The sequence below is a fragment of the Camarhynchus parvulus genome, chromosome 9, assembly GCF_901933205.1.
Source record: "Camarhynchus parvulus chromosome 9, STF_HiC, whole genome shotgun sequence".
In the NCBI taxonomy this organism is placed as follows: Eukaryota; Metazoa; Chordata; class Aves; order Passeriformes; family Thraupidae; genus Camarhynchus; species Camarhynchus parvulus.
Window position 1 is genome coordinate 16,438,923 of NC_044579.1, and position 9,524 is coordinate 16,448,446.

At 43.4% G+C, this 9,524-nt stretch overlaps 1 protein-coding gene across 1 annotated transcript in view; it reads left to right on the top strand.

Moving 5' to 3' along the window:
* The window catches only part of DOCK10 (dedicator of cytokinesis 10), a 98,244-nt gene extending 92,002 nt beyond the window's left edge, over window positions 1–6,242 (top strand). The window contains exons 54-57 of the mRNA XM_030954260.1: window positions 1,104–1,294; window positions 1,948–2,048; window positions 2,386–2,524; window positions 5,559–6,242. Coding sequence (XP_030810120.1) covers window positions 1,104–1,294; window positions 1,948–2,048; window positions 2,386–2,524; window positions 5,559–5,678 — 551 coding nt within the window. The 3' untranslated portion in view covers window positions 5,679–6,242. The remainder of the gene's footprint in view (window positions 1–1,103; window positions 1,295–1,947; window positions 2,049–2,385; window positions 2,525–5,558) is intronic.
* Window positions 6,243–9,524: the final 3,282 nt, after the last annotated feature.

Genomic DNA, 9,524 nt, shown 5'->3' on the forward strand with positions numbered 1-9,524 from the left:
TCTCTTAATGAGTCATATTAAACTGAAAATTTTTGCTCCTTATCATGATTGAAATCTCTCTTTTAAAAAGCCTCCTTTGTGAGACTACTGCTGAAACTTGACATGTCTGAATTTTGATGTATGAGGAACTGTCTGAGATGGAGGTGTTGTTCTCATGGGCAGCCATGGGCAGAGAGGCTGATGTTCACAGCAAAAGCTCCCAAGTGACAGAAAATCCAGTTCCCTGCCAACTTCAGTGCATCTCCTTCCCCCAAAGGACAACGTGAAAAAAACTGCTTACAGTGCAAGCACGGTCACCTAAAAGTTTTGTTCTGGCAAGCCAGGAAAGAGGCACTGATGTCTGAGGGTGTCTTGTTACATGACACAGCTTTGCTTGTAAGAAGAAGAAAGGAGGAACAGCTTGTGTGTGGTTTTTTTAAGTGCTTGGGCAGCAGTAGGTGTTTTGAGATCTGCATTGAAGCAGGTAGTTTCACTGACTTGAAAGTGAAAGTCTGTTATGGTCTGCCTGGCAAAAACAGAGAGGGCTGTTCTGGCAGAATATTTTCCCTGGGTTATTACATGCTGTCATCAGCTCCCACCACTCTCAGCCCTGCTCCTTCTTTGGCATTAGGTGGGAATTTGATGACTCCTCTTCTCCCCTGCTTTTCTCTTTGGCACCTACCTCACCTCAGTGCTTTTCACTAAAGGAAGCATTCTTTTCTTCTCTTTTTTTTTTCTTTTTTTTTTCTCCACTCCTGTTTGATAAAGTAATGTATTTTCATTTGCTTCCTGTGTAAACTTAAGCACTTTCAGTTTGAGAAGAAAGCAAGGCTTCTGCTATGGCTGGAGGAATGGTGCAGTCAGTTGTGCCTGGATGCTGGAGTGGCACCTGCACTGCATCTGCTCCAGAGCCTTCTGGGCCAAGGGCAAGTGCAGGGTACATCAGAATTCAGTTTGGACCTGCTGTGCCACTTCTACTCATTCAGTGATTAAAACTTAATTTTTATGGATTAATAAAGAGATTGACAAAGTCAAAAGTTAATACTTTGACTTAATTGTTCTGCTTTCCTAAACACTTTCTTGTTGGGTGAGTTCTCTGAGCCATTTCTCTCTCTCTTGAGCAGCCAGTCACTTGTTCCCCTACGTGAAGAAGAGGATTCAGGTCATAAGCCAAACCAGCACAGAGCTGAACCCCATTGAAGTGGCCATTGATGAGATGTCCAAAAAGGTCTCGGAGCTCAATCAGCTTTGCACAATGGAAGAAGTGGACATGATCCGACTGCAGCTCAAGCTCCAAGGAAGTGTCAGTGTCAAGGTAATGACAATTTGCTGCCTTTTTTCTCTTCTTTTCAATGCATCTGCCTAAATTTTTATTCTGATTTTCATCATTCAAGATATTTTTTGTCTTTGGCATATCTTGTATTATAGTGCTGTTAGATCTCGCTCTAAACACACTAAGGAATGGCAAGTTTTCCACTGGCATTGATGACTGCTGGTTTTATATGCTAATTATTTAACTCAATTCTACTCTAAAAACAACTACGACCTTTCCAACAAGACTGTCATGTATCACTTGAGAATATGGCCCATCACAAGCAGGTGGATTCTTTAAAGGGAGTTTTGCTAGGATTGGCTTTGTCATTCCCTATTTAGGAAAGTTGGGATTGTGACAGGCATGTGTATTCCTGATACTCTCATTGAAATATCTACAAACAAACATGTAACTGTCTGGGTGCTCAGCTGGATGGGAACTTGGAAAGGCCAGCACGGATCTGCAGCTTGTAGAGGTTGAGCAGCTCCTGTTTCCTCAATAAAACCCCTCAGCTTCCATCCTGGTGACGAAAGGAGGGAGGGGATGCTCTTCTCACAGCCTGGCTTGCCTGAGGCCAGTCTCCAAGCCCTGGAGCACAACAGAAGCAACAATGTATGGCTTGTTCTCTATTCCTAAGCTGTCTATTTCTCACCCAGGTAAATGCTGGACCAATGGCCTATGCTCGAGCTTTTCTTGAAGAGACAAATGCTAAGAGATATCCTGATAATCAAGTTAAGCTTCTGAAGGAAATCTTCAGGTAAACATTAATTTTAGGCTTTTCACCCCCTACATAGCACATAGGACACTCTGCATGGCACAGGCAGACAAGACATGAAATGAGGCTGATTTGAAACAGCCTAATTTACATCTGCATTTACCCTATCTTACCAGTCACTCCTGAGAAACATTTACTGGAGTTCTGGGCTACCCTAGTAGAATGCATTCCTTTTGATCTGAGAATAAGTTCTGAAATTCACTTCCAACAAGGTGCAGTTTGCAAGGGGGAGAAGAGATGCAGCGCTGTGTATGTATAGATGGGTTTTTTCATTACTACAAAAGCTGTGTCACTGTTTTTTGTGTTTTGGTGCTTGCAGGCAGTTTGCTGAAGCCTGTGGCCATGCCCTGGATGTCAACGAGCGCCTCATTAAGGAGGACCAGTTTGAGTATCAGGGAGAGATGAAGTCTCACTACAAGGACATGCTCAGTGAGCTCTCTCTAGTTATGAATGAGCAGGTCAGAACATCTATTTTGGTGCTGGTTGGGCTCCTTGAGGGGGGCTAATTGTGTCTTCTAGTGACAAATGAAGCTGTAGAGCAAAATACTAGAAGGAAAACCTTGCAGTTTATTTTTTGTGGTTTTGGGGTTTGTTTCTTCCCCTCTTTTTTTTTAATAGAAGTGTATTCTGTATCTCATCAACAAAGGTCTGTTTTCTGCCTTGCTACATATTGAAAAGCTCAGTGTCTGTGGGGCTAAATGCTGACTGGGGTTTAGAGGCATAGAAAAATAGTCTAAACTAGTCTAAACTTTATCCTATTCTTGCTTTGTCCTAGCTGTGATGTATTTAATTAAAACAGTAAATTGCTATTAAGATGTAGCTTATAACCACAGGAGGTATCTTATTGTGTCTATTTATACTCAGCTTTCAGAGAAGGTTATTTTTCAATTTCTTTTTTATTCTTGAGTACACTGTCAGGATAGATGCCATGTATTTTAACAGCTCCAGAAGGATAAGCATGCATATATATATTATATGAATTGCATCCCAAAATTCTGAATTGGACTCCAGTGCACACTTGCAGCTATTCTACTGCTGTGTCCAGGCAGATTTTTTTTTAAATATTGTCAGTTTAAATTAAATATTGAGCAATTTGCATAGTGAAATGCTAATTAAACCATGTTTAATTATATCTCTGCATGTTTATGGGCAGGCTACCTTAGATTGCATGTGATAAATAGTTCCTCTCTAGCAGCTGTGCTGCATTTCCAGGTGCCTGTAGCATCCAAAAGCTCTGTTGGTGTAGAGTAACTTGATTTAGCCACTGGTATCAGTGGTGGCATCTCACAGAAGTGCCTACATGGCTCTCCATTACCTCATGCTGTATTATTCATCTTCACATATAAGTAGAATAAGGGTTGACCTGAATTTTTTGCCCATTGTTGTACTTACTGTGGCATTGAGTGAGTTTTCCCTTGGGTGTAACGCTCCCAGTTGCTTGGAGGCCTGGTGCCTGCTGGATGGGGTCGAGCTCAGGGGGGTGGCTGCAGGTCTGGGAGTTGTGCTCCTCTCCTCTTCAGGTGTATAAAGATTTGTGAACCTCAAGCCTTCCAGTGATTCTAACCAGTGTTTATCACTGTTTTGTTAAGTCTGTAAGTGTTAAGGGTGTTGTTTGTTAATCAGTACTCATCCATCTCACATGGAAGTTATTTTGGCCATCAGTCCTTGTGCATAGGCAGCACCATATGTCTTGTGTGAACCACTGTTTCCCACAAGAATGGAAAATGGATGGTCAGCTCAAATGAGGCGTGAGCAGCCCATGAACTTTAGAATTCATTAAACATTTGGAAAGTTCTGTTAAATGCTCATACCTGTATTTATATCCATGAGCTCTGAGTTTTCTTCATACTAAATAATACATAATTACTTGTACAAACCAGTGCTAATGTGTAAAGAGTTCATCCAACAAAAGTCAAAATTGTCATCTCTTTTACCAAAATAATCTAAATTTTAAAGTCCACCCTGAAAACAGTCTCCTGCTTGCAATCCTTTGGGGAAGCTAAAAAGTGACAGCCCCATTTTCTGGGCAGTGGGGGGTTTTGAGAAAACTCTACTCCTCTTGCAGTGAACTCATGAACTCCCTGCTTCTGAGCAGAGTATTTCCTCAGAGAAATCACATGCCATAAAATGTGGCTGAAATATTTATCTCACAGTTGGAAAGCTTGAGGCTCTCTTGCATCTGTGCTGTGTGCTTTACACCAGTACAATTTGCCATCTTTCCCATTGTTGTATCAAGAAAGTTTTGTTTCTCACCTACTGAGAGTGACTTTTTCATCACCATATGTTTTTCTCTTTTTTGTTTTTCTCTTTTTTGTTTTTCTTCTCTGACAGCTCTGTCATGGTCCTTGCTTATACAGCTTCTCTTCTTCCCTGTCTAACATTTCCCTCAATACTATAGCCAAAAGTGGTATGTTCATTTTTCTTACATCTATTTTTTTCTTTCAATGTCATATACTTCCCTCACTTGCTGATTTTTCTGCTGGGTATGTTTCTTTCATTTCATCTCTAATGACTCCCTTCTCAGGGAGTTTAGAAAAAGATCTAAGCTGTATGTGTGATATGTTGTGCATGAGCAGTCTTGAGAGGCCTGTTCTTTAGGATCCTAGTTGTGAACTTTGGGGAGGCCAGTGAGGCAGCTCGACAAGAGCCCCCTAATGCCAAAGCAAGTGCCAATAGCAGCAAGGGCTGCCAGGGTGTGCCCAAGTCCCAGTGCCCTCCCTGCAGCCCACGATGGGAGAGCAGCTCCTGCCCAAGCTGCTGAGGCTGTCTGTGCTCAGGTGTGCCCAGGTGACAGCTGAGGGGTGGCTGCAGCCCTGGCCAGGGACAGCTGGCAATGATGGTGCAGGGTTCCACCTGGAGCTCTGTCCACAGGGAGGCTTCTCTTCCAGTGCTGGTGCTGTGTGGTCAGCGGGGATCGCCCTGTCTCTGCTCTGAATGCTTCCACAAAGCACCCATGGAGGAAGACAGCTTTATCAAGGGCTTTCACCCAGGCTAGAAGAGCTTCTTCAGGAAAAAGATCTTCCTTCTTTAGGACAGGGCAGAGCTTTTGCCGCTGCTGCTCGACTGCAGCTCTGCCCCCAGGTTCAGCTTGATCCAGCCCTGCTCCCTGGTGTGGGCAGCTCTGTGGGGCTGCTGCGCCCCAAATGACAGCGTGGGCAGAGCTGGGCCTGTCTGTGCCACTGTCAGGAGGTGCTGAGGTGGTGTCCAGGAGTTTGCAATGTCTAGGGGACTGGTGTGAGAGTGGTGCAGTTCAGGGAACCCCATGGAGCTTGGCAGAAGTCAGCACAGCCCCATTTTACCCCTGACTCAGAGGATGTCATCTCTGCCCTTGCAGCCTCCATTTACCGGGGTAAGGTCCTGTTCCCCTGTCAGGTCCTTGGCATCACTGTGTAACAATTAAAAAATGGGAAACCCTTGGTTAGACAACAGACACTTCAGACACCAAATAATTCAGAGCTCTCTCACTGTTGCTTTTTTTTTTTTTCTGAAAAGATTGCCTACAAGGAGGACTCAGCAAAGCATCCAGGGATGGAGCGCACGTATTCCCGAGTCATCCATAGAGCCAGCTCCTCTGTGCCAGCAGCAGCCACTCCAGCAAACCCTGATGCCTGACTGCAGCCTGGGGAAGAGCTGCTGGCTGGGGTGGGGTTTGTCCTTTGTTGTTGAGGGCTTTTTTTCCTTTTAGATTAATAGTACTGAAAATTAAGTTGATGGACAATACCAGGAAAAGGATTTGAGGGTTAAGATTTTAATTTATTGGAAGTCTTCACGGTGTTATTTTAAAAAATGCAAGCTTGAGAATTTTTTTTTTGCCTGCCCCAATATTTGCACATTCCCTCTCTTTTTTCTTTTTCTTTTTTGTTGTCAATTTTTGGTTTTGAGCAGCCTTTATTAAGCCAGGCTGATTACAAAATTCCCATTGAATAGATAGGTACACGGCAAACCCTAAGTTTGCTATAAATTATAATATATCTAATACTAAGTCCTAGTATACATATATTTTAAAGGTCAGAGTGGATGTTTTATAACATTTAAGCATATTGCAATTGTAAATAGAAGATGTGTAAAATATGTCATTTTTACAAAATTTTAAAAAATATCTTTTTAGTTAATTATGACAGTACTAAGAATATGGATAACATTTCAGTTACCATTATATTAAAATATTTGTGTATGTGTATAAAAGCGTCCATAAAATTTTCTCTTTGAAGCTCTGTGCATTGGTTCATTCCTATGACAGCACTCTCTGGAGTGGTGAAGATCAGGAGCATCCCAACTCTCTGTGATGATGTGGATGCTGATAGACACTTATGACATCTGCAGAACGTGGCTTTGGGTTCTCTCCATGCCATAGTCACCCTGAGAAGCAGCTTGGTGTAGTTCTCCTGCTTGAGACCAAGAAAACTCTGATTTTCCTTTGAAGGTCATAGTCCCAGATTTTCCCTGGGGCGCATTGGGAAGCCATGTGCCTTTATGAGATGTTTGTTTCAGTTTCTGCATCATGTGGGGATAAGGTGGAGTGATTGTGCCAGCTCTTAGGAGTTCCACACTCCTTCATGTTCATTCACAGAAAACCCCTGCTTGCAGCAGTCCCTGCTCGTAGTACCTGTGTGTTAGAATTCTTCTTTCCTGTGCACACAGTCCCCACAATTCTGCTAAGCTGTTTTTTTTTCTGTTTAGCTCATTTCCCCTGGAGAAGCTCTGGTGGTTGCCCTGAGGCTTCCACAGGTTTGTTCAGGGCAGAGGCCAGCGCTATGGCTTTCTACCTGGGGGTACCAGGAGGAATTTTCCAGTGTTTTGCCTCATTCTGCCCTCCTGTCTCTTCTCATAACACCCCAAGTTCACAAGTGGTGCATCTCAGCTGGAGTTGTAGCCTGGCCCTGCAGGCCAGAGTCAAGGGTGGGCTCTGAATTCACCCTCACCTTCATCTCTGTGTGCAAGGTAGAGGTGCCATGACCCAGCCTCCACCTGCCAGCACCTGCTGCTGTCTCACTCAGCACATCAGGAGTTTTCCAGAATTCTTGGCTAAGATTTGGAACCTCCCCAGTGTCCTTGCCTGGTGGGGGAAGGAGGGCAGTGGTTGGGATGGGCACACCTTGGTTTGGGATGTCCCTCCTCCAGCATCAGTGCAGCAACAGCGTGACCCTCAGCTGGGGCTTGCAAAGAGCCTAAGGAAAGGGAAAAGACACTGCACAGCAGCATCAAGCACACCTGGGCAGGAGCTGAGCCCTCCTCATCCTCACCCCAACAGGCCTGGCCCTGCTCGTCGGACACTGCACTCTGCAACAACAGTGATCTGCTGAAAGGAATGGTGTCTGGCCCAAATTGTAACTTGCTTTATGCTGTATATGTGTATATATATGTATATATATATATAAAACTGCTGTTTATATATCTCTATGGGAAGAACCCATATATAATGTATATATGTGTCATCAGAGGTGGCAGCAGGACCGTGCTGTACAGAGAGGTGAGTGAGCACCGAGTCCTCTGTCCCTTGGCTTGTTGGTCTCACTGGACTCATTTTGGGTTTATGATGATTTGTGGATGAGTACTTCAGAAGCCACCAAGGTGATTTGAAGACAGGCTGTTTCTAGTTAATGTTCACAAGAAATGAGCACTACATCTGTTGATGGCCATCCCTGGGAGTAACTGGATTGCAGAAGCATGGTTTGCACTGAGGGAGTGTTCCAGGCTGGGCTGAAGCCAGGCTGTGGTCTGTAAAGCAGAGGTAAGGAAACCCCTGGATTGTTTTCTCAATGGGTCGCACACAAAATGAGTTTCATAAGTCCAAGGGCTGTGGGATTTGGTTTATTTTAAGCAGCTAGCTCTGCAGCCGCCTCTGGGACTTGAGAAGCAGCCCATATTCTGGGCTTGCCTTGTTGCTGGTGTTGGAGATGCTCAGGCTTGAGTGTAGCTGGGTCCTTGCTCCAGATGGCTCCTCCCCTCCTGCTGTGTTCACACAGTTTAAACACAGTCGGGTGAAAGCAATTAGCACAAACATTAGCTTTGAACCGAGGCTGCTGCAGGGAGAGAAAACCAAGCGTTAAACCATGGATGGTCCCACTGTTTGAGGGGAGAGAATGAAAGAAATGCAGGAGGCATGTGAGGCTGTAGGATGATTACAAGGATGGGGTTTGGCCCTTTCCCATGATGAAATTCAGCATCCCAAACTGCACAGGTGAGATGTGTAGCACTGAATCCCACACCCACCCTGTCTGTGATGCTGTAGGAAAAGGCTCTTCACACAATTGCTGCTTTTTAAACTCATAGCATTACATGAGGTCTGCACCATTTCTTTTTTCCTACAAAAGTTCCCCTTTGAGACTCCCTTTGTCTTGGGCAGCCATAGGATCATGATTGGCTGTTCTTGGGGCTGAGGGTTTCTCCAGTAAATTATTTCACAATCTATTCTTACACCTTGTCCTCCAGCTGGAGGAGGCTCATCCCCCTGGTGCTGTAGGCGAAGCTGGTGACAGATTCCCTTTCCTCCAGGGAAGGAGATCTGTGCAAGCCAGACTCAAACTGAGCTGCTTTAAAAACTTTACAGAGTCCAAAAGAAATTATTCATGTTTGTTACTTAGTGGAAGCTATCTCAACATCCCAAAAGGAGTTAAGTGTTATACATATTTTATGTTTAATCACATCTTTAGTGACACCCAACCACAACCAAAGGCTTAAATTTCAATTAGAGGGAGGTGTATTAAATGTTTAATAGGCATCATTCCTTACAGGGTAATTATATCTTAACATTCACTGGAGAGATGTTATCTTGGCAATGTAATATTGATCTGAAGAGGAATATTTTTTAATTTTATTTTTGGATAATATCCAAATGAGAAATGGAAGGGGATGATCTATACCATTCATACTCCAGACACACTTCCCTTGTGCTGGCTATCCATGGACCTGGGATCTGGGAAGAACTGAAATTGCATCCATACATAGCTTTAAATGTGGCTTTTTTCATCTCGGCATGAAAACTGCTGTCCCACATGTGCTGAGAAGCTCCAGGCTGCAGGTACCTTTTACATCAGTTTGAACACTTTTTAAACTGGTAACTGTCTGCTCAGTATTTCAGCTGTAAGTAACATGGGACAATGAATCTTTCAAGACAGATGATCTGTCAGGGATATCTGCTATGGACTTGAATGTGTTTACCAATTTTTAACAAGTTTGGTGTGCACACAGAAGATTTTTCTCTTAATATTTAGATTATCACAAAAATAATCAGTGTTCACAGTCACTACATATTAAAACCATGAAGTAAGCTCTGAACCTAGTTAAAATCAAGGGATGTTTAAATCAAATATCAAATGAGAACAAAGAAATGGGATTTGGAGGAAAGCATTCAAATCTGTAGAAAAATAACGTTTTAAAAACCAAACAAGCTAGAATGCAATTCTCATTTAAGAGAATTGCTTTGGGATAAATAAAAACTAATCTGAAAGGCAAAGA